The sequence below is a fragment of the Taeniopygia guttata genome, chromosome 1A (assembly GCF_048771995.1).
Source record: "Taeniopygia guttata chromosome 1A, bTaeGut7.mat, whole genome shotgun sequence".
Taxonomy (NCBI): domain Eukaryota; kingdom Metazoa; phylum Chordata; class Aves; order Passeriformes; family Estrildidae; genus Taeniopygia; species Taeniopygia guttata.
Window position 1 is genome coordinate 38,477,448 of NC_133025.1, and position 24,842 is coordinate 38,502,289.

A 24,842-nucleotide genomic window follows, 5' to 3' on the forward strand; every position below is an offset into this window, starting at 1 on the left:
ATACTGGCTGAGGTGGCTGCTAAAACTGCCAGATATCATTCATACAATTAAATGCTATTTTTTAAAATTTTGTGTTATTTTTAACTAAAAGCATGTGCCCTGTGGTGAAGCAGTTAAGATAAACTTATGAATAGAGCTTGCAACACATTGGGATTTTAATGGGAGCAAATAAATTTTCTGAAAGAGCTTGATTTAGTGCATGCAAAGTGAGTGCATATATTTAATTCTTACCTTGCCATAGACAGACTAATTCAAAAAGTTTGGTTTAAAAGGAAGCATTACAGTTTTCTGTTAACCAGGAGAGTAATAAAGTATAGGCCATCTTTAGTGAGACTCGAAGCAGCTGCAGAGTTTCTGAATTGTAGAAGACAAACAGGAAAGATCATTATCTTTTGATAAAAGAAAAATTGCAGTTGGCAGTGTAAGAATTAATGAAGTATCATTTATACAGAAATGTTTTTATTTCATGAGAATCTTCTATTCCTAATGATTCTGCCAGGTTCTGGATTGGGTCTATTGCCCTTTGCCATTAGTCCAGTAGTGCCTACTGATAGTATTAATTGTGAACCAGGTATTATTTTTAATAATGTATTTTCTTTCTCTTTTTTTTTTTTTTTTTTAAATAATATAAACTTGATATGTATGTCATAGCTGTCATCATTATTGGATATTACCATGCAGTTAATGGTTCTGGGCCTGATACTGAGAGATGCTGATCCTCTGCTGGCCTCCCAAATCAGTGGTTTTCTAAAGCCTGGTTAAGATTCACTACTCAGCACCTATCAGAATTAGGTTCATCCATTTCTGGTATATGCTGTGGATGGTTATTCCTGCTGCTCATTGTTGAAACTGGTTTTATCACATGAATTACTGTAGAGGGCAGTTTTAATAAGAAACGTTACTTTAAAAAAATCATAATTCTGAATATTGTTGTCAAGAGATTATAAATCTGATCCCAGGTCTCTAAATTTAATGGTGGAAATATTTTTCCTTTAAAATAGAGCAATAGTGTGTGTTACAGACTGGTCTCACCTTTGCAAATATGGATTTATGCTGTATTTTTTCCTTGTCACAAATAATATGTTTTGCAGAGTTATGAAAGTGTTGAGGGCGGGGGTGGGAAGGGGGACATAACACATACAATTTCAACCCCATGGCCATGCACACTTTTTATACCAGATATTACAGAATGTTACAGAATTATTGCAGTACATTCATAATTCTTTGCTTTTTAGTATAGATGAGTCACAACAACTCCTTCCTCAAATAAGGAGTGAGTAGATAAAGCACATTTGATACTGAAATGCAGACCTTTACAGTTCAAGGTTGAAGAGAGGAAAGTCTAACAGCAGAGCTCCCATAAGATATCAGCACTTTATATGCTGAAATGTTAGATATGAATCTCTATATGATTTGTAGCAGTACAAAGATTGCACTGTCTACATATAAGCTGGCAAACACTTTCATATTGAAACATCACAGAAATGTTTAAGTGTTTCTGAGGAAGGAAAAGCAAGATGTTATAGTCTAACAACTTCTCTCATACAGTGATCTGCTAGTTCAATAACAGAATTTTGTTTGAGTCTCCAATGTATCTCCTAAAATCTATCTGTAGTCTGCAGCCAACTTAATTACTCAGTACTTAATGGAGCTGTGGTTGCAGAATATCTTGGTTACTCAGAGATCATTTATCTTATAAAAGTGCTCTCAGGCTTCTGGAGAACAGAAGATTTGTTTTTCCAACCTTGCAGGAAGGTCAAGGAACTACTGAATAGTGCTTCTTATTTTATATGCTGTATGTCCAGAATGGTTACACAGCAAAACTAACAGATCATTTTGATGGGTAGTGGATGAGAAGATCTAAATAACTGCTGTTACACAGATAGTAATAATTGTCTGATACAGGGTGAAGCATGAAAGATTATATCTTCAATTGTTTCAGTATAGTATTATGACTTTGACTATGTTTTAAAAATGGCTTTTCACTCTACAGGTTTATTTTTCAAATTAAAAAAAAACCCAAAACCCTCCTATCAATATGTCCACAACTGGATATAAAAATTCAGTACTTCCCTCATCCTAGATCTGATATATGCTGACCTCATGTGCTACTTGCTTCAGATCTGGTCATAAAAAGTGCACCATATTTAGCAAATAAATTAATGTCATTCTTTCAGAGCTTCCTAAAAGGGCATATTTCTCAAAAATATATTGAAATAATATAGTTATATTTAATTTTTAGTCATGAAAAATAGCATGAAGATTGTAATCACATTCACACCTTCACCTTCTTAGATGTTAAGTTTTGATAAGTTTTTAAAAGGCAGGATCAAAATCCTATTTGCATTCAACATTTCCAAGAATTAATTCTAATACTATTAAAAATTGGGGATACAATACATTTTTTTTCTAATTGTTTCTATTTCTCTTGACATATGTGCAATTTAAAAACATGTTTATAGTTTATAGTTTTATAAACTATGAAGCATATTCATAGTATAATTTAAAAAAATTTGTATAGCTTATTTGGAGCATTTGATGCTCATATGTGCCGCCTAAAAATAGGTAATACTGCACAGCACCTATGTATTAATATATTATATTTAAAAAGAAAATTGTGGATGTAATAATTTCTGGGTGTACATTAATGAAAATAAAATATAAGTATTTAAATTATGTTATTATCTTTAATTTTTTAAGAAGCAAATACATTACCGAAAATGTATTGATTAAGTATGCAATTTTTTGTGTTTTATCAGGCAAAAAGGAAGAAAGGATATGCCAGAAAATGACAATCAGGACAACCATAAGAAAAAATGACTGTATAAGTCAAAGCCCGGTAAGCATAAAATTTCAATGCATCAGAAAGTTGGTTATAGCTAACAACAAGCAACAAAAAATGCTGCTTTCTTCTCAAAAGCAGACCCTTGACTTTAGGAATGTTATCCTACCATAAATGGAGTAAAACTAGCTATTTCTATTTCTAAAAGACTGACCCCTAGCTGGAGAAACATCTGGCTTCAAATGAAAAATACTGACTAAAATTACTTTAACTAATGAAGGCACTGAACTCTTTAGCATGAAATAATATCCTGCTCTAAAAGAGGAGCAGAAATGTTTCAGCTTATAACATGATGAAACACTGCTGCATTCCTCCTTGAAGACTTTTATGTTCTGTCTTCTCCCTCACATAGCATAGGTTTCCATGTAATAAATTCATAATGCCATTCATTTATGGGTCTGCTTAAAACACCTTATTTCTCAGCTTTGGTGTGGCCCAATCTACAGACCCCAGGAAATTTCTAAGCAGGAAATGTGCTACTCATGGAGCACTTGGAAGGGAAGCAATTGACAAAGTATCTCAAGATTTCCAAACGGCGTCTGGCAAGATTCTGTTGAGAACCTAATCAGTCATTAGGGAAGAGGCAAAATGTCACCGCATGTTAAAAGCCAACCTGTTAGAAGGTCAGTGGTGGCATGTTCAGATTTTAATTGTAGGAGTGCATGATGTATTTATTTAATTTTAGAAGGACTGATAATGAGGGAGCATAAATATATAGATGAAATTATTTTGTCATAGTTAAGAAATGAGTCTGGAGAGCTTCAGTGTTACTTCAACAACCTAGGGTAGGAGACAGCGATACAATAAAATAAAGACATGGTATAGACTAAATAAAGAATATTAATATGAAAGATGAAATCAAACCTCATAGGGTTTTTTAAGCCAGGTGTAAAGATCCTTGCCCTTTCATCTAGTTCTGTGACCATCTCTGCTCTCCTGCAGACAAAAAGGCTAAAAGCTGTGGCATTCAGGCAAATGGATAGGCAGTGGAAACAAGCTCATTGTAGTGTCTTTTACAAATCAATGCTGCAGTATGAGAGAGGGCTCTGTTCAGCTCTGGTTGCTGCAGAACTAAAGCATTCAGAGATGAGCAACAAGAATGTTGGCCAGGTCATGTATTGAATGGCACAACAAATGAAGCCTTCCTTTTCATCTTTCTGTTATAAACTCTTTATCTTTTCTTCCCTCTCTACCCACCTTCCAAAAAGACCTACCACCATCCCACCTTTATCTGTATTAGAGTCCCCTTTCCTGGTATCTACTTGTTCCAAATTTCCTTGGTGGCTGCGCATCCTTCACACAGTCCATATTCCCTTATCCTTCACACAGAAGTACCTCCAGATTTTCATGCCCTCATACCTTAAACTCCCCTTCTTTTCCTCTCCAGCTTCCCCACTGTCACTCTTTTCCATCATGTGATTTTGGCCCATCAAATGGTGGTATCTGCTGTGACTGGCTCGGAACTACATATATGTTCTTGGCCAGACTACTGCTGTGAAACTCTGGATAGGGCTGAGCATGATTGCATTTTGTAATTAATAAATGGGCTTGATAATGCTTAGGACAAACTCTTTTCTTACTCCTGTCAAATCTCAGGAAATTTCAAAAGTAATCTTTTAGTCTAATTTGTATGGGAATGAGATGTTTCATCACAGGCTTGGGAGTAGCTCAAAGCACCTTTCATATGCTTCACCCGCAGAAGATATTAGATTTAAGTCTGTCACAAAGAGAACTAGACCTTGTATACCCATCCTTGATTTCCCAGCATTTGAACTCTGCTTAAGTTTAATTAAAAATATTTTTTTTTCTTTCAACATATCAGCTAAGAAAATTCTTCACATAATGTAACAATGATAGACAACTTTGCTCTGGTGAAATCTAGAGCACAAGTAATTTTCTAGCTAATATGTGCCTTAGCTGGTTTGTTATTTCATCTGCTTTTTTATATATTTCTTTGAGTGATAACACAGCCCTCAGTCACAAAGAGTATAAATAGCAGTGGGAAAAACTTTTGCATTGATAATGCTTTTTCTCTTTCAAGGAGAAAGATAAACTTCCCTTCAGTTTACTTAGAAGAATTTAACTTTTTATCAGTGAACATGAAATAGACGTGGATTCAGCTGTGCTGTTCCAAAATTATTAATTTGTAAATGGGGATTCAATTTTGGTATCCATAGCACGAGGTTGAAACAAAACACATGATTAAACAATAAAGAAAAGTTAAATTTAAAAAACTATTTTAAATGTGACTAAACTTAGAATGAATGAATTTTAGAAGATAAAATGATTTTTAAGACCAGAGTCCTTTTCAAATGTAAAAATGGATTTAATCAAAAAGAAGTTTGAAGTGTAATATTTTTAGAATAAAATTTGAGATTTCCAGTTTTAATTCTTATTCTTATTTTCTTTTATTTTACTCATAGGTAAATGTGGCTTCTTGTGATGGAAAATGCCCATCTGCAACAATTTTCAATGTCAATATTGATAGCCATCTAAGATTCTGTAAATGTTGTCGAGAAATTGGAACGCGAGTCCTGACTGTGCCCTTGCGCTGCTCAGGAAACGGCACCGAAATTCTGTACGTCATTCAAGAGCCCATAGACTGCTCATGCCAATGGAACTGAACCTTGCTGGGGACATGATTTAGCTTTCACCAGACACAGTTTTTTGGTCACAGTTTTATACCATGGATGGGTATAATATTCTGCAGGGAAATAGAAAAGGCATCAGTTATGCTTTATGATGTAACTTTTCTCAAATTTAGCAAAGATGTTGTTTGTTCTTCAATTTGTCCTTGAAAATATTGGCAAGAATAGAAAGAAAAACATAAATCCTTTTGAATAAGGTGTAGTTTATCCATAATTTATTTCTACTCAGTGGCTTTCTGATGACATGGTGAAAAAAGCTGCTTAGTATTTCCATTGCTTTAAAATTTTGGATCATGGCTACCTATAAAACTTGAGAATTTCTCAAACCATTTCTCAGTGGTTCATTTACTTAGAAGCTGCCAGTTGAAAACCATCACCAGTCCTATGTTTAAATGGGAAAGAGCATATTAGGATTTTAAAAATGACTGAATTAGTTTATTTTAAAAATAGTGGGTTCAACTGTAACATTTTTTACCTCACTCAAAAATCCATTTTTTATGCATTAAGCTGTTGCCAATGATTGGATTCTGCTTACACTCTAAGTCACTGAGAAACAACACGACTGTGATCTGTATACAGGAAAGCTCTCAAAGTTTAGGAAATCTCCAGCGTATATGGCACAATCATAATATCTTGAAATCTTAGATGTATTTAATTTTATGTATATTGTAAATATGAAGCATGACTAGGCAAAGGCTGAAGAGTGATAGCTTTTGTGTGTTAAAAATATCTGAAAGCCACTTCTGTTATGAAGGTTTCCACTTTATATCAATTTTTAAAATTTTCAGATAAAAGAAATTGGCTGTTTGCTACTGTAGAATAAGATTATATGTATATATATTTATTAAAAACCCCACAATACTGCACATTTAAAATATTCATAATGGGTTTTGTCTGTTTTCCAGTCTAAAGATTCATGTTCAGTATATTTTTGAACTCTTTTTTTTCAGTACAGATATTTAGACTATTGCCTGAATTTAGGATTCAAAATCTTTGAGTCCTGGAAAAAAATTCAGGTAAAATAAATGTTTTAAGGGATTTAGGTGAGTTATTCATGCCCAATCAAGCTGTAAATATCCATGATTCAGCACCTTAAGGTGAATATCATCTCCCTTTTACTCAACATACTGCATAACCTGCTTTTAAAAATAAAGTTTAAGCTTGTTTTTAGGAGATTACTCTGCTTTATAAACCCACTGAATGAAATTTATATTAATTATGACAGTATTTTCCTTATCAATTTTCCTTTGAACTGTGTCAGAATTGAAACTCTTGTTTAAAAGTTTGAAAATCTTCAGACAGTTCTGATTTCAAGCTGTCATCATTTAATTATGAAAAGGTTGGATTATCACATGGGTTATTACAGTGAAATACAAGCAATTAAAACTGCCTTAAAATCCAAGGCTATTTTTCTACTTTGTGTGATAAATCTTTAATTGTTTGCTCCATTCAGTTTGATGGCTTATAAAGAAAAATAGCTTATACAGAGAAATCTATCATTATTACAAGACTCATTTACTCATCCCTATCATTAAAAAGAGTGACTTGGTTTAAAAATTAAGTAGAAATACATTGTAAAGTATTACCAAAATATTTAACTATTATAAAAAAATAATGATCTACTAATTATCAAAATAAAGTGACACTTTGAGAAAGCCTATGCTTCATCTGCATGTTTTTCTATTTATAAGGCAGATATTTCAAGCTGTATTATATACCACGGCCTAGAACTAAAATATTCTCTGATACTTCTGTCAGAATTTGTGCATAGAAACTTTTCATGCAGGCAAGAAATAGAAGTTAAATCATAGTCATAGCTGTAATGCTGGTGTACTTGTATGGCAAATTAAAGGACAACTTTATAAAAAACCCTATACTTTTGATTTTTTTTTTAGCTAGAAGTAGGTATCCCATACTTGCATTAAGAGATTTGGCCCAAATCTACTTAATGAATTTAGCATTTGATAAAAAGGAAGCTCTCAAAATATAGCAGTTTTCAATATAATAATCAAACATATTCATTGAACATTTGTGGCCTTTTATAAGCCATGTAAGCCATTTGCTTTTCTATGATTTAAAACTGTGTTTGTAATTGAAAAGAATTTAATAAACATTATTTTGCTGAGTGATAATAAATCTGTGTTGATGCAATTAGTTAAGCTTTGCCACTAAGATGAATGCTAATGCAGAACCTTAGGAAAGCCTGGAAATTAGAAAAGAAATAATTATTAAAATAACCTTCATGAAAACTTGCAACAAGATACATGCTATTAAACTTTTTTTTCCCCACTTAGATGATTTGTTTTTTAAATGCATCAATCAGTAGGGACTGTGTTAGGATTCTCCCTGAAACCTACAGCAAAATCTTACATCTTCAGTGCAGCTGGATAGGGTGGCTCTAAGATTGTCTTTCGTTTTGCAGTTAAACTTCAAACTTGGGCTGTTTTGGCTTGGTCAGAAAGCAAACATATATTAAAACCCAAACCGTTTCCTTGAGGGCTACCCAGCCCTTTTACCTGCAGGAAGGCGACACTGGCAGAATGTGATGTGTTTTGTGTAAGGTGAATGAGCCCTTGCAGGCCTTGCACCAGAGAGGAGGTTTGAATGAGCCTGCAGCGTGCCAGGACTGTTCTGCTCCACGTTTCCTATGTCTTCATCCTAGACGTAACCACATATGCAGTTTATGGCTCTGTCTTGGCTTTCTCATGTCTCTTCAACTCTGCATTCCTGCCTCAAGCCCTGTCCTCAAATTTTGTGTAACTGTTTGCACAGGTGTCTTGTGAGCTTTGGAAAGCTGATCCAACTCAAATCTTGTTTAGCTAAATACCAAAATTAATTAGTCTGTTCATTATTGACCAAAAGAGCTTTAACATCGCCAGAGTTCCCTCCCTTCTACCTGCTCTGAAGCTAAGGCTAGCATAATTTCTACTCCCCTAAAAGGAAGACTGGGCAGGCACGCTCTGGAAACTCCCACACTGTCATTGAAAAATGCAAGGAACTGTGCACGATGCAGTGGAGGCCTTGTGCTGCAGTCCCACCATGCCCTGCCATTTCTCCCATTTGGAACTGCTTCCAGGGACCCTTTGTTCCTACATTTCCACTGTTCTCTTCTCCTACCTGTGCTTGAAAAGAAAATGCAGTATAAAGGCTTAGCCATAAGAATATGCAGATATTTTAGGGATTTACATAAAAGTATCTCTACACTTAGAATCAGATTGTAACTGAATGTGCTTCTATAAAATGGTAAGTCTTTGCCATGTAATTTATTTTAGACATTTGTAATACCATTGCCTTTTTACCAGATAATTTGTTAAGACCAGCTATACAGGCAGCTAATAGTCCCATTTTTAGCTAGCCAAATCTGTATACTAAAAATGAAAAGTAAAATGTAATTCATTTTCATGATTTATTTCCGCATTGCAGACAGAGCTACTCCCAAGTACATGTATTGGTGAAATTTTAGGGCAGGGTTTGGTGTTTGAACATAGTTACAAGCCACATAGTGTACTGAGAGGCAGAGGCATTTTAAGCACCCCGCTCTGGATTACAAATGGTCACTGTGTTGTTCACTGTGCTTCAGAAGTGACAAAGTTCTGTTTCAGATGTGGCTCCTTTCTCCCTTCTTTCACAGTCCATTTTTCCTGACACTATATTTTTTTCTCTTGAACTTCTGCTCTGCTATAAACTCAGCATACAGCAACTGTAAATATTTTTAAATAATTATTTCATTATTATTCATTAGTTCTGTATAATTCTTCCCATCTCTTTTACTTCCATCTTACCTTTTACAAGAATTTAAAGGACAAATCCAATTTCCATAAACTACAGAGATTCAAGTTTGTGTAAAAACTTACTGCCAAATAAACACATAGATACTGCTCAGGAATACCATGGCAATGGAAAACATTAACTTGAACTAATTTTTTCAAGTTCTGTCTCATCAAAACCTTTTTCAGATGTTACCTTGAGATGTTGCTTCTGCTGTAACCATGTATGGGTATATATGCAATGAAAAATCCCATAGGAGTGTGTTTTAGGGGACAAAACAAATGAGTTGTCACACATGACCATAGCAATATTACCATCATGGAGGACAAAGCATGAAGGCCAGAACATTAGAAGAAAATTTTTACAGTTACATCTCCCACCTAGTCTCTGGAATATATTTTTTAAAAATATACAACATTTAGCTAAAAAATATTTTGAAGGGTAGACTTGCACATTAATGCAAGAGGAAAAATTGGTTTTATTGAGAAAATGTTATGGTGGAGATGGTTTGTGCATTACAGCATCTAAATTTTGTCTTAACTTTCTTTAAATGCCAAGTGGAATGTGAAACCTGCTTATAGAATAAGAAAACTTAAAAAAATTATCTCTCCATTAACAGGTCACCAGAGTTTAGGGAGGAAAGGTATATTCAGAGTGGAAGGACAATGGACTGTATGAAGTAAGATACATTGACTTGGCAGCTATATACTGATCATTTAAGAATTGTCATTTTTGCCTATATGGAAAAGTAATTCTACATATAGACCAATTATGTGGTCCTATATCTACTGGAATCAGTGGTAAATGATTCCCTAAGATGAGAGATTTGAATCTTTCTTCAAAGAGATTTTCTGAAAAAAATGTCTTATATGTGTAGTTTCTAGTTTTATGAGTAGTTTTTGTATGGGGGAGCTTGAAGGGCTGCTTCCGTACTGATGTCACACTCTGGAGAAAACCAGTACTGAATGGTGCCATGACTTAATCACAAGAAATGCTGAATAAAAGGAATGTGTTTATGTTTTGGGGAGTGTTCTTTTGATTAAGGTGGAATGTGCCATGCACACTTAATTTATTGGGGTTAACACAGAGAGGACTCCTGCTGGTGTCTTGAAAATCACTTTGTTAATAAAGTCTCCCTATGTGCCTGATGATTACAAATTGCTCTGGGAAGAAAAAACTAAGCATGTCTCCTTTGCCAAACAGCTGAATAGGCAGTAGCTTACTTTTGTCATTGATAGCTAAAATAGCATTCAGTTGATTAGACCCATGTGCTCTGCTGCTCTGACGGGGAGATTTACTCACTGTTTTGAGATCAGCCGTTTCATTGCAGCAGCTTTTGTTTTACTGTGTGTGTCTGAGTCTGGATAACATAAAAGCTCCAAAATGGTATTTTTATGGTGAGAGTAAGCCTGCTTTTTTAACTGCAAGTTCTAAATAAAGCTTTTAAAAAATTTTATTCCTTATTTCATGATTCACAGTTCAGTGGGATACAGGTTTTAGTAAAAATTAGGAATAGCCCACTGAAAAACAAGATAGTATCTCTAGACAGAAGTATGATGTGATGATAGCACCTAAGAAAATACGAAGTATATAATATTATGGTTGCTCTTTTTTATGGCATATGTATACGATGACAATGATTTTATAACCTGTAAAAAGTTTTTATCAGCTTATTAAACTGATTTATTTTCAAAGAACAGTGGAAAATGAATTTTTAATTTAAAATTTTATTTGGGAAAAGGCTAGGGCACTGGGAATTATATAGAGGTAAGTTCAACTTACCTCTGTAAGGTCATAAGACATACCAATGGTTCTGCAGCTGTGCTTAGTACTTCTGCAGAAAAGTGTTTTCAGGCTTATTTTGTACACTGACCACAGAACATCTGGATAGAAAGGTGTACTGTAGAAAGCAACCAGAGTCTGAAGGAGAATAAGTAAAAGGTAACACTAATTGCAATGAATTTTGAGCTGGTAACCACATAGAAACTAAAAATAATTTTTTACACTGAGGGGTTTTTAAATGACTGTGAACAACAGGCACATGCACAGTTCACTGAAATTAAAGGATCTCAGGAAACTTGATACGAAGCTTGGGAAGAGGCAGGGCCAGAGCAAAGACACACATCTCAGGTGCACCATTGGCTGCCTCTGTATCTATGTGAAATATAAATGTCTGAATTAGTGTTCCCCTTCTTTGGATATTCTGACATGATATTGTTTTGTAGCTGTGTTGACACAAGCCCTTAAGAGATACCAGGACTATAACATTCCTTTCCCTATGGATAAACCAATTCTTCTTCTGCTTTTATTAAAATACTTATTTAAGGTAAGGAAAATATTCTGTTTTTTGGGGCTGGATAACTAGTCAAAGTTGATGGATTGTGATTTGGACTGGATTTTCCCCCCAGTATTTTAGCTCTCTGTTCACAGGGAGCTCTCATTTAGTGCTATGGAACATTCTCAGTCTTCTTTCTACTTAAGTAGTTGGAAGTTCTTTTGAGATCTTTAATCTGCTTTATTGCCTGCTGCTTTGGGTTTAATGTTGTTCCCCAGAAGAAGGAAGAGATTCTAGCATCTTTAAGACACCTCTTAGACAGGTATGGTATGAATTAAAAGCTTTAATGATTTCATTATCATAGCTCTGACAGTGGTAAAAAACAGACCCTTAGGGAGGACTGAAAGAATAGCATAAGAAAATTACCTATACTGTGTCAGGTTTCCACCATTTGCAGCTCAAGAACTTCTTGAGATGGGTGTATTTGTAGTGCCCTTTGTGAGCTTCACTGTAGTTTTCTTCTATGAACTTGAACTTCTGCAAACATGAATGGGCCTCCTCTGACACCTCTTGAAACTTTTCGTACTCATTTTAGTACTCTTGTCAGATAAACTACTTGTTTTGTGAATAACTGTCTTTTTTCTCTTTAAATCTGGAGCATACCAGCTGTGTTTCATCCACCACAGTGCTTGTACCTGAAGAGAAAATGAAAATCAATCTCTGCACACTTATGGCTACTTAAGATTTTATCAATCTCTGCTGTATTTCCCCTGAAGTGCCTCTTTTTCAGACTGAAAATCCTTCTTGAGTCTTATGTTGAGACATAGTTGATAGCAGAAAGTCAATAAATTGTTGTTTGTTGTTCAGGTCTTCTGGCTCCTCTGTAGTTAGCCTAAAGATAGATTTGAACCTTAGGTCTTTTTGGTCAATTTAACACTTTTGTTTTTATTTTAAAATTGTTTCAGTCTTTAGATAAGGGTCTAAAATATCATGACAAGGTGCTGGCAATAAAAAGGAACATTCTAAATCCCTCTCATTAGGTATAAGTATGGAACAATTTTTGTGTACATTTGAAAATGGATTTCTTGTTTTTTAGGTCTAAGTAGGATGTATTTATGTATAGAAAAATGGCACACAATTGCTGCTGGTGGAAAAAGATCAAAATTAAGTAAAAGTTAATTCAATTAAATTTAAAGTTAATTAAATTATTGCCAAATATATATTTTTTATTTTTAAAATCAGATTTTCTTACCCTTTGAATTACATTTTCAGGGAATACAAGCCAGCTTTACACCCAATACACTAAATAAAAAGTCTTAAATTTTCCTGGAAAAATATTCCTTAAATACTTTCGTGTATGACATCAATATGACACAATGGACTTACACATTGTAAATCCATTGTGTCAATTCATTCCAGAGGTGGTATATAGCCTCCTGTAAAGGATTTCTAGACTTTAAAGGCTTTATAAGCTTTACAAAGTTTATACTTCAAAATGTATAATCTAAACTCTGAACATTGAGATATTGACAGATTTAGAGTTATGTTAATTATTTATTAGTTAAAGGAAGTAATGTTAAGCCAAACTGAATTCCAGAGTAAGTTATAATTTAAAAATATAAACAACTGAGTCTTTTTGCTTTTTATGGTTTGGATTTGTTTTGGTTTTTTGTTTTGTTTTGTTTTTTTAGTTTTTTTGTGCATGGTAGCTTGCTTTACAGGACAACACAAAGTAATATAATAATAAAACTCCTAACTTTTTTTTTAGTGTCCTAGGGGTTCATACATTATTTTGTTTTGGTTTACTTTTTTAAACTAGATTTTAAGTTCATTTCCAAGATGGCATTTATTTGTCATTTCAATTCATTAAGAAAGCAAAAATGGACCACACAAGACAGAACTGCAGCATTTTATAAATATTTTCTGATAGGAACGGGCATCACATGCACCGATTTCTTTGAATGTTACATGTGATTCAGGTTTATCATAAATTAGATCAAAGCAGCTCAGAAATTAAATTCAAAATGAAATTCAGAGAAGGAAGCTGCTTCTCTGAAGTGTTAAGCCAAAGTCCTTTGAAGGCAGGTAAAATTGTCAAAAAGGCAGAAGACTTGTGTCTAGAATGAATTCCCTTTTGCAAGAAGCGGAAGCATTGAATGAAATTTGCATTGCCATGGCTAAATTATATTGCTAGTGAGGTGTTTAATAAATTCTTTCTTTACCTCTTGAAAGTTTATTATTCTGAAACAGCTGAAAATTTTGAAAGTGATGCCACTAAAGTTTTGTAATGTAAGACTAGGACTGAGCCTCCAGCTCCTGACTGCCTGTAACTGCAGTTGCAGTATGAACATTGCAAGTGAAATCTCTGTCATTGTTTCTAATATAAAATGATGACAGGGTTCTGTCATATTTGGGTCAGCTGACATGATTTTTCCACCTCTGGAGAGAGAAAGAAAACTAGAACCTGTACCTGCAGAACTTGTAAAATATTAGGAGATCTGTGTGTCACACAGTAGACCTGCTGTTACTGGTCCATGTAAAACTATTGCTAGCTGACAAGTTCTAGGTAAAACTAAATAAAAATGACAGAGTTTAATTATTTAGTTACAGGTATGTCTGATGCATTTTCTACTAATTTGCATTCATATATATTTGTGTTACAGGGTGCACAGTGTGTAGACTGTGATGAAGCAAAAAAGCCTCCTAGAATAGTTTTGATGGAGTGGACTGAACTGCCCAAAGGAGAGGATCCAGACTATTATATTCTGACATACCAGCAAGCAGATTCTTTCAGTCAAAAAGTACATTTTATTAATCTAAGCAATAAGTTGTTCCATGTTACTTAAGTTGTAGGTAGCAGTAATTAATAGTACCATGTGTTTGTTTGGTTTGTTGCTTTCTTCCAAAAAAAAAAAAAAAAAAGTAAAATAGCAAATAAAGAGAAATTTTGGAAAAATGGAAAAATGTATTGGATTTTTAAATTCCTGTCATTTATGTGTACTCTTACAGAGTCCTACTGGAGCCAGTGGGACTCAAAAGACTCTTGAGTATCCTGTTGAATAAGGATGGATAGTTATATGCTCAAAGATAAGAATGTGCAAGTTCTTCAAGGTATTGTGGTTTGAAGGAGGAGTTTAACTTCTCCAGGAGATGTGCAGATGCTGCCCCTAGATCTCAGTAGGAAGGCATTATTCTTATTATGAGTGCAGGATGTCCTGGAATTTAAAGAAAATATGAAGATTTTAATATGAATGTGTTTGTTATTAATGTGATTTCTAAGAGGCTTTGTTTCAAATGCATTGGATATTTTGCAGTGTAATTGCAGCCTCAAGTTTGGCATGCAGCAATATAAGCTCTCCTTCTAAAAGCTTCACAGATCACTAATAAACTGTGTTTTTATTACTTTCACTATATTCAGAAATTCTTTTAACTTGCAGAACGTAAGAAACATTTCTAAAGTTGAATGGAAACCTGTCAGTACTACAGTTCTGCTTGAGGAAAGTAGGAAGTATGATGTTACTATAGAATCCCTGAAAAATGGCCAAATCTTAAGCATAAAGTCATTTAAAACGCGTAAGTTGAGTACCACAAGAATATTTTGGTATCTTTATAGTTAGTCTGACACAGAAGATTAAAAAGTAGGGGTGCAGATCCCAAGATCACTCATGTATTTAGAAACTTTGCATTGATATATGTTTTCAACCATGAAGTGTTGAAGGAGTAATTTTATATAATGTGTTTTGTTCATGTAACAATTCTAAAACATGAGACTGATATAAAAGTTTGTGAGTTTTTAAATATTACAGGTTTTGTTATACTACAGTAATTCTAGGAGAAGAAATTTATAAAAGAGGATCATGGGAAAAGCTGCCTAAAGCCTGGCAATTTTATAATAACATAGGGTCATTGTCATATAAATAAAAAAATTGTTTCAACTTTATAACAGTCCCTCCTTACAAAGGGTTAATAAGTATCTTGAAGATATTAGCATTGCAACTAATTGGGACAGACATTCAGTATAAGAATGTATGAGTTTAGCCATTGAATTTATACAAACACCATTTATAGGTGTAAATCTGCTCAGGACACAATTCCCACTGGTTGCTAGAATGAAGAGGCTTTCCAGTCTTAACTTTGTCAATGAAAATGGTTTATAACATAACCTTTGTACACACTGCAAGCTCATACTATTGCATATCTTTGCAATACAGACTGATGCAATACAGACAACACAGTTGGGAAAAAAATAGTAAAAGCATTGCAGGAACCATCAATAGAGGAAAGAACATTCAGCAAGCGACAAAACATGGTTATGCTGCTAATGTGTTATTGCACTTAGCACCTCTCACTTAACTGATATCCTATCCATACGTACTTTTGCAGTTAAAACACTCCTGAAGGTATGCACTTTTATCTCTGCTTGCTTTAGAAATAAGTTAACAAATAATGAAAATAAAGGAAAACATGACTTTCTTAAATGACGCTACATTTCCTTCTCTACTGGGGCTATCCCTCATCCCTTTTCAAAAGAATAATATTGATGAAATAAAACTTGGAGTTAATAATTTCTTTGTGGCAAACACAGTATTTATTTTTTCATTGTCTACTAGGTGGAGTTTCAGAAAATGACATCAAAACATTTGTGACAGCTACTACAGTGTCTTTTAATTGGAGCATGATGATCAAAGAATTTTCAGTTTCTCTTTTCCTGAATGGTACTTCTCAGATTATAAAAAGACCCAGTGGATTCTTTGTATGGAGAGATTTGAAACCTGCCACCATTTATACATTTAAGTTTATATTTCAACAATTAAATCCTGAATTTGTAAATGTGTCCCAATCACTGGATATTCAAGCTGAAACAGGTATATATTAGAGTTTCTTGTATTCATTGTAAATGCAAGTTAGGACTGCATATTTTCAAGAAGAGTTAAGAGTAAATTGTAAAATCCTGAATTCCATTTTACATATTTTAGAAGATATGGATGTTATTTCTACAAAGAGAAAATTAATTGAATGTTAATGATATGGGGAGGTTCTTTCTAGTTAATATTTCTTCGTGTTTTAAGAGCAAGAATTCGAATTTGCATATGCAAATATTTTAACTATATTTTTGCAGTCTAAAATAGAGTGAAATCAATGTTGAAGTTAAGCCTTGTAATTACTGGTGTGTATGGGTTGAATTTGCTATGTGGTTTCAATGAAAGGGCGAAGAAAATCCTGAGTTTGGTAAGAATTTGGAACACTTTCTGAAGCATTCAAAATTATGGTATTTTTATTGTTGAGTGTCAAGCTTAGCTGTGCTGTTTTGTTAGCAGTGCTGTGAGGGAGACAATATTCTGAGGATATTATGGCTTGGTTGTGTATCCTTATTCCTTTAATTTCTTAATTCTTATAATGCAACTTAGAATTTTTACAATTAAATACACAAAAGAATTATATACAATCAATGTCAAGGAAATAATTATTTTCCTAGATACAAGAAGATATTGAAAGCAAATGATTTGTTAAATTCATATTTATAATTTAAAAATTGAGTCATCAGAAACTAAATTTAAAAATTAATTTATTTTCTAGAGTATTATAAAGATTAATGGATCTCTTCTATTTTTTTCTTCACTGGGTTGCAATTGTAGCTGTTAATTCAGTCAATCTCATTTTTTAAAACAAACAGGGCTTTGAAGGAGCGTTGGTTCATAATCACTGAATGTTTCTTTGGGGGTTGAAATAATGACTTAATTAAAGACTATTGTCCTCAAAATATTGGTGTAATTTTAAGAAGTGACCACCACTTCCATGAGTAATAGAGCGTATCTTTGTAATCCTGTCCTTGTTCCTCTATAGGCACCTGTACCCAAGGGTGGGTGGCATTCCAGAGCAGCTGCTACCAAATGGGCAAGGAGAGCAAGCCATGGAAGGTGGCACAACAAACCTGTGAAACCTCTTCACAAGGGGCACATCTTCTTGACATAGGGAGTGAAGAAGAGCACGGGTTTGTGTTGTCATATCTCCAGAAAATTAGCCAAATAATCATGTTATGGACAGGTCTTAATGACCTAAAGGTCAGTATATTTTATCATCTTTGCTATTACAGATATGGAAGTAGGAGAATTTTGAAACAGAGGAGCCAATCCTTTGGAATAAAAATTACTAAACAGTATATTGGTTATTTATTCATATACTTATTAACAATTAGACAAAGAATCATTGTTTCTTGCTATTTAGAAATACTGAAAATATTTAGAAGGTCATAGCTGGGGGGGAAAAAAACATAGCATATACGTAACCTATTATTATTATTATTATTATTATTGTTGTTGTTGTTGTTGTTGTTGTTGTTGTTGTTGTTGTTGTTGTTGCTGCTGCTGCTGCTGCTGCTAGTGTGTGTGTGTGTGTGTGTGTGTGTGTGTGTGTGTGTGTGTTTGCCGGCGATATTATTTTGCCTGTAGGTGGTGCTGCATTACCCGATTTTAGATCGCAGTCTACACACTTATTACAATGGATATCGAAGTCTGGCGTTGACTTTCTCAGTTTTGAAATGTTGAGTGTTGAGCTTAGTGAGGTCTAGTATAGATGGAGCAAGGTGGTTCTTGTAAAATATTTCCTGTTCCTTGTATTTGGGATATGAAAGTTCTTAATGCCACATCTGCTGTTACAAAATGATTCAGTGTGGTGTGGTGTATGTGGCTGGGGAAGAAGTACAGACATAAATGAAAGTGTTGGGAAAGCTCTTGGAAAGATGGAGGCACAGTGCCAGAAATATGGGACCCAGGCTTCTGTGATTTGGTTTAGTGAAAACTTACTTTGTGCTAAGTGTAGAAGATTGGAATAAAACAAGTGGTTTTTGTTTTTAAAAATCTGCAACCTGAAATTTAGAAAATTATGCATACAAGATTAAGTTATTAGATTAAAAATGATTTTTAAAATCTTGTTTGTAAAGATAAAACATACTCATGTGGCTTATTTTATATTATGCTATGTTATATATTATCTTGTAATCTTTTGTGATAGAAGGAATGGAACTTTAAATTGGAACCTTTATTAAAAATACATGTATATAATTAACTTGTATAAATGAAGTACATAATTTTTTGATATTTAAGAAAATGCTTGCAATGAGGGAAACCTTAATAATTTATAAATATAATCTAAAAATATCTGGGTTTCAATTTCATTTATTTCAATCTAGGAAGAAGGTCAGCTCTTGTGGACCGATGGATCTCCTTATCTTCTAAAAGATGGTATCTCATCTCTGTCAATGATACCAGCAAATCAAACTGACTGCTATGCCCTTCAGAGAGATCCCACAGGCCCAGACTATTTCTTCATAGGATTTTTCTGCTATGTACAGCTACCATATATTTGTGAATATGAATGTAACTATATTTATTCAATCTTTTATATTTATTCTTAAAAGCCTTGCCCTGATTAAATCTATATTTAAAAATACAAATATAAAAATAAATTACTTTAAATTATTTAATTTTTTTTTCATTTATGATGCTCTTTTTCAGTACCTTTGGTACCAGAAAACTTCATGCTTGATGTGCATGATGTCAAGACAACTGAAGCTGTATTTGTGTGGAGCAGTATGGACATGTGGCTTAAGTCAGGCTTTGCACTTATACTTAAGTACTATTTTGATCAGTGGAAACCATATATTCGCAACTTGCCTGTGAATACAACTCAAACAAAAATTGGGCAGCTCTCTCCAGGCCTTTGCTATAGTTTCTTATTAGCAGCAAGGAACCCAGAAGGAGCACAGATTAGCTTAAGTCCAATTCTGAAGATAGAAACAAGTAAGTTGCAACAGTAAACAGCAGTAATAACCAGATAACCATGTATATTTTATATTTGCCCTTTAATTGCACTGTTTCTTGTATTCTCTGTTTATCAATATTTAGTGTCACTGTTGCTTTGTTAGATTTGCTCTAATAATATTTAGCCTGCATGTAAGTGTACAGTTAGGTTTTCAAGCTCTATTTCAAACAAACAGACAAAACAACAGGCTCAATAAAACACCTCACCACTATCAGTGAAAGGAATTATTGTATTTCTGTTCCTAATCTTATTCAACAGGGCCATTGCACTCCCAGAAGTTAGAGGCTACATATGTTTCATCTACAGAAATGCATTTACAATGGAAGTCTCCACAGCATTTATACAGTGCTGCTTTTCATTATTCCCTGGTCAACATATTGGATACTGAAACCAACATCTGGGAACAGTTACCAGTTGAAAAAAGCAAGACTTCACTCATCATACAAAATAGAAAACCTTATCATCAATATCAGTTATATTTACAGAATGCAGCAGAGAAAGGAACTCTAAGCTGCCATGAGAAGCCTATATTAATCACAACAGGTGATGTATCCATTTCCTAGTTGTTTTATTTCAGTAGACAGAATCTAAATTGAAAATACAAGGCATAAAGGTATTTTTAAAGCCATGTCAGATTGTGGTTGATGGGATATTCTTCAGAACCTTTTAAAATTGTGAAAGTACCAATCCCTTTATTTATTTATTCATTTGCCTATTTACAGCATATTAGTATGAACTAAAGAAGCAATATTCTGCTTGATAAATTCTGATTTATAGTTTGAATACTTAATTTTAGCAAAGTTAAAACATTACCACAATTTCTCAAATTCTTTAGGGCAGACTGTGTCATCTCTTTACACCATATATATTCAGTGGAATGGAATATGCTTGCAAAATGAGTCCTTATCTGTTATGAGAAAACAGAAAATACAATCTGCCTTTACAGGTAGTTACCTGCAAATTATTTTAAGAAATAGTTAAACAAAACAGTAGGTTTAAAATCATGACATTTTAGAAGGAAAAAAAAAACCCAAGAGACATTATTGGAAAGTAATTGTAAAGTGATAAAGTATGGTTTTATACTGACATCTTTTTCTTTGATTAAGCTGTCAGTCCACCTACAGCTGTTTATATTCACCCAGAGGATGTAGAAGAAAAGAGTGTAATCCTTCACTGGAAGCTGCCACAAGAGTGTCAGGAATCCTACATTCAAGTGAAACCTAAGGCAGGCATCAGTGAAACAAAAAAGTTTTTATTAAGTAATAAAGAAGAATTAAAGGTTGATGACCTAACTCCTGGAATGGCTTATGAAATAGCAGTGGCAAGTGTAAAAAATGGAGGTATGAGCGAGCTGAAGACCATTCAATGCACTTTAAGTAAGACATTATTTATGGTGGAAACTACTGACTGTAACACATATGTTATTCTCACTATTGGTACTATCACCTAATACATTTTGGAGATCAAGTCAATTTCCAAAATAGCCAAGGGTCAAAACTTAAATATTAAATGTAGAGATCCAGTCCTAACTTTAACAGCAAAGTTAACAATTTTTGCAAAGACAGTGCAGCCTTGGAAAACATATTGGTACTAGCTGGGATGGGAAGACAATGAAATCTTGTTCCCACTGGCAAAAGAAGCTCGGTGAATCATTGATTTGCATTGAAATAGGAAAATATTGGAATGGTTGAAACAGATTATTGATTTTTGGAGATACACTAGTTGTTCTGAGAACTGTGAGAAAAAAAATTGCCCTACCATTAGTGAGAGACTGATATGAAGGAATTAGAAGTAACAATAGCTGAAAATAAAAGCTTTGCATTGTTTGTCAAAGCATCTTTCCCATCAGTGGGGAAGGGTTCATTGAAAGGTCTTACTTTACCAAAATGTTGAAATGCTTTTGGTGCAGTATAAATTTTTTGCATATGTGAAAGGAGTGGGCAGGATTCACTTGTACTTGTACATGTAATATATAAAGGCTGCAGCTGTCAGGTTATAGATTCATTAAATACTGCATTGTTATTCACTTCTAAATGATTACAGTATTTTGGGGGCAACAGTCTTAATTCTTTTCCAGAATTTTTAATATAGAATTATATTTAATACCTCATTCATGACACAGATGACAAAACTCTAGGTGGGATATTTCACAGCTGTCAGAGCCAACTGTAAGAGAAGAAATCTAAACACATCAATACTGTATCCATGAAATGCATCTCATTCTCCATGGTTATCTCCCTATCCACATCTACATTTCTGTATAGTTTTCCACTTATCCTGCTTACCTTCTTGGTGCAGTTGTGGTTCAGAAGGAAATTCCAGTAATAAATAGTTAAGAGATCAGGTTGTTTATTGTTTCTGAGCAATGACATGCTATGGTAGCTGTTAATTTGCACTTGGCAAGAGTATTTCTCAAGTAGTTGCTTCAGATGTATTATGTGGTTTTGATTTAATTTCTTTTCAGCTGGTTTAACATGTGGCCATTTTTTTTACTTCTAGAGCCCAAGCCTGTTCAAATTGTAGTTCCATACGAGCTCTATAGCAATGCTGTGGTACTATTTGTTCGCATGCCTGATATGGGAGTATTTGATGGCATATATATTACAAGTAAAGAAGGACCTAATGCAACATTCATTTTAGAAAGTGATGGTAAAATTACAATTGAAAACCTTACTGCAGGAAGAGAATATGATTTCTGTGTCTCCACAAAAAGTGGAAAAATGTTGAGTTCCTCTTATCGTATAAATGGTGTAAAAACATGTGAGTATTTTAAGTACTTGTACAATTGCAAAATACAACATTTTGATTTTTTAACCTCTTGAAGATTTTTTTTCATTTCAGTGGAATAGAAAAGACATGCTATTAAAAAATCACATTGATATATTTATGTAAGCAATCTGCAATTATACTATGACTAGCTGTTTTTTAAATAAGACTATAATAATCCCTTATAATTTCTAAACTTACTAATTTGTACTTTTTATATTGTGTATAAAATGTCTAGCAAGCATTTCAGGGACTTAGGCTGCATTAAATTATTGTCCTTGTGGGAGACAAGACACATTTTGACCGCTTATTTTAAACAAGTAGATGAGTATCAATGGGGTTACTTCTCTGCCTTGAAATTACTATGTTTGTTCCTCCTGGTGCATCTTTAAGCAAATAATAAAAGTTTTCAAGTTCTCCAAGGTGATAAATTCATTCACAAAGACATTAAAAGAATAGTAGTGGACAGGACACCTTCTAGCAAGGCCTTTAGAAACACAATTATAATATAAACATAAAAAATGTTTAAAAATACCTGCTGAAATTCTGTGGGTTTATTTTCCTATTTTTTATTTGGCTCATACTTCCATAAATTTTTCTTTTTCCATTTTTTAATTTTCCTTTGAAATTCTTTTCCAGCCCTGTTTCTTTCAGAATAGAAATATTATAAAAGGAAAAGTTAAGATAAGATCTAAAGAAGTAAGGAAGATAAAAGAGGAGGATGAGGGCAAAACAGAAAATATAATCCCCAAATACACAAAACCCTGAAAGCTGATATTTCTTAAAATATAGTTTTAATAAAAACTTGGGGTTTAATCAATCTTCTGACAACATTTCCTAAATTTAGTGGGAAAGTGCCTTACAGAAGCTAGTCTTATTCTGACTCTTCTGGGGCCTCAAAAATTTGGAAGAAGTAAAAATCCTGACACCACCCATGTATACAGCTTTTCGTTAGACAAAGTGCAAATTTTGGTATATTCCAGACAGAAATGGCTGTGATGGGGATGAAAGAGATGTAGAGAAGGGTGGAAATTCTCCTGTAATGTGATCTGAATTGTACCTAACAAGACTATCCTAGTAAGGGATAAATGTATCTGTCTAGCCTGACCTACCCAGTTTTTCTGAGCCTTTTGACAAAATTTAGGTGCATTCTGACCACTATGGTAGTGCTATTAGAGAGATTAACATCGTCCTAAAAAACTTTCCCACCTAGGAGTGCCAGCTCTGTTCTCAGGGAGAAATGTAATTTCTACCTCAAGTAATTTTAAGATAAGAACACAAGCAATTTTCCTTAAATAGCGGCATTACTATATCTTTTTTCCTTCTCTATAATTTTTTCTTTCTCTATTTTGGAATTGCTGGGTGTCTGCATGTCTGAGACCAGATTTTGCCCTCTGTTAGTCTGTTACTGATTATCTTCACTTTTACGTCTCCCCTGGAGATAAGAAAAGTGTTATATTGAGCAATGCCTGGGATTGAACAGAGAAGTGGTTTATGTTCATCTGTAGGTCTGGCAGCTCCCCGGAATGTACGAGAGGGTGACGTCACTGACACTTCTATCCAGGTCTCTTGGGACCGCGCCGATGGAGATTTCGAGCAGTACGAGGTTACCTGTACTAATTGTGCAAGTGCTTTCAAGGTATGCTGTGTGGAGCACAGCCCATGCATATACACTGCAGCTATTTTTCAGTCTTCTATTAAGTAGTCAGAGGGTGAATGAAAGGCTTTATTTCCCATTAAAATAGTCAGATGTGCGGTTTATATATAATAAGCAAATTTTGTAAGCAGTTCTGTAAAAACTGTATTTGGTTTTCTAGGTCCAGAAGGTCAAGCAAGAAGCAGCAACATTTTCCAACCTCAGTCCTGGTAAGCTGTACAGTTTTGCAATTCGAACAGAGAAGGAAGGTTTCAGAGACAGTGTTTTTGTGACAAAAGAAATAGATACAGGTAAGACCACAAGGTTTTCAAATTCAGTGTTTGTTTTTCTCCATCCATATGTCTTGCTTTCTTCTTAAATTTTATTTTTGTCTCAAACAAAGAAGAGTAATTCAACTATCTTTGTAATTTTCTCCTTATTCTCCTTCATTACTGTTTTTCTTATTCTTTGACTGCAAGAGACCATTAAGAATCTCAGTATAGCTCCTGTGTACAATGAGACACCAATGCTAACTTCCCATTGATTCAAGCAGCTCTACAGTACAGTAACTCATACTTGCATAGTGTCTGGTTACCAGTATTAGAAAAAGCAATTTTTTTCCCTTATACTTCTCTTTAAGGCTTTAATTTTTCCCTGTGTCTATGACTTTGAACCCACACTTAAATGACCAGAGCTGAATTAGTTTTATTATGTTTTCTCATTGGCCTCCCCTTACACCATAAGTAAATTTGGGCTTTACTACATGTAGTTTTACTTTGAGTTAGGACATTTGATTCTCAGTAGTGTAGTTCTCTTCTATTGCAATACTTCTAGCTGGTTGACATGGCCTCTCAGACTATTAGATCTGGCATGTTATAGTTTCCTCTAAAAGGTCACTAATGTGAAAAAAAGCATAGTAGATGTGATGGAAAATGTTCAGCATATGTGATCGAAGATATGTAATGTTTTGTATTTAAGGAACCACTGAGTTAAAACTGATACAGGAAGAATAAAATTAGTGAGAGAACAAATTGTGGAGAGGCAATTGTGGAGCAAGTAAATCATGGTTCTCTGATATTTCCTTTT

The 24,842-nt window shown here is 34.0% G+C and overlaps 2 protein-coding genes across 6 annotated transcripts in view; both read left to right on the forward strand.

Annotated features, from left to right (window-relative positions):
- OTOGL (otogelin like) overlaps positions 1–7,626 on the forward strand; it is a 91,878-nt gene extending 84,252 nt beyond the window's left edge. The window contains exons 57-58 of the mRNA XM_072923972.1: positions 2,760–2,839; positions 5,266–7,626. Of these exons, the coding sequence (XP_072780073.1) occupies positions 2,760–2,839; positions 5,266–5,466 (281 nt within the window). The 3' untranslated portion in view covers positions 5,467–7,626. The remainder of the gene's footprint in view (positions 1–2,759; positions 2,840–5,265) is intronic.
- Positions 7,627–11,404: 3,778 nt separating this feature from the next.
- PTPRQ (protein tyrosine phosphatase receptor type Q) overlaps positions 11,405–24,842 on the forward strand; it is a 120,280-nt gene continuing 106,842 nt past the window's right edge. For 3 of the 5 annotated variants that reach the window (XM_072923113.1, XM_072923114.1, XM_072923115.1), the window contains exons 1-9: positions 16,150–16,398; positions 17,378–17,595; positions 18,723–18,909; positions 19,048–19,332; positions 19,613–19,897; positions 20,461–20,730; positions 21,854–22,114; positions 23,629–23,759; positions 23,938–24,067. In XM_072923113.1, coding sequence (XP_072779214.1) covers positions 16,209–16,398; positions 17,378–17,595; positions 18,723–18,909; positions 19,048–19,332; positions 19,613–19,897; positions 20,461–20,730; positions 21,854–22,114; positions 23,629–23,759; positions 23,938–24,067 — 1,957 coding nt within the window. In that variant the 5' untranslated portion in view covers positions 16,150–16,208. Of the gene's footprint in view, positions 11,585–14,196; positions 14,335–14,970; positions 15,107–16,143; positions 16,399–17,377; positions 17,596–18,722; positions 18,910–19,047; positions 19,333–19,612; positions 19,898–20,460; positions 20,731–21,853; positions 22,115–23,628; positions 23,760–23,937; positions 24,068–24,842 lie in introns of those variants that run through there. The other 2 variants (XM_041713047.2, XM_030260334.4) reach the window with 1 other exon arrangement.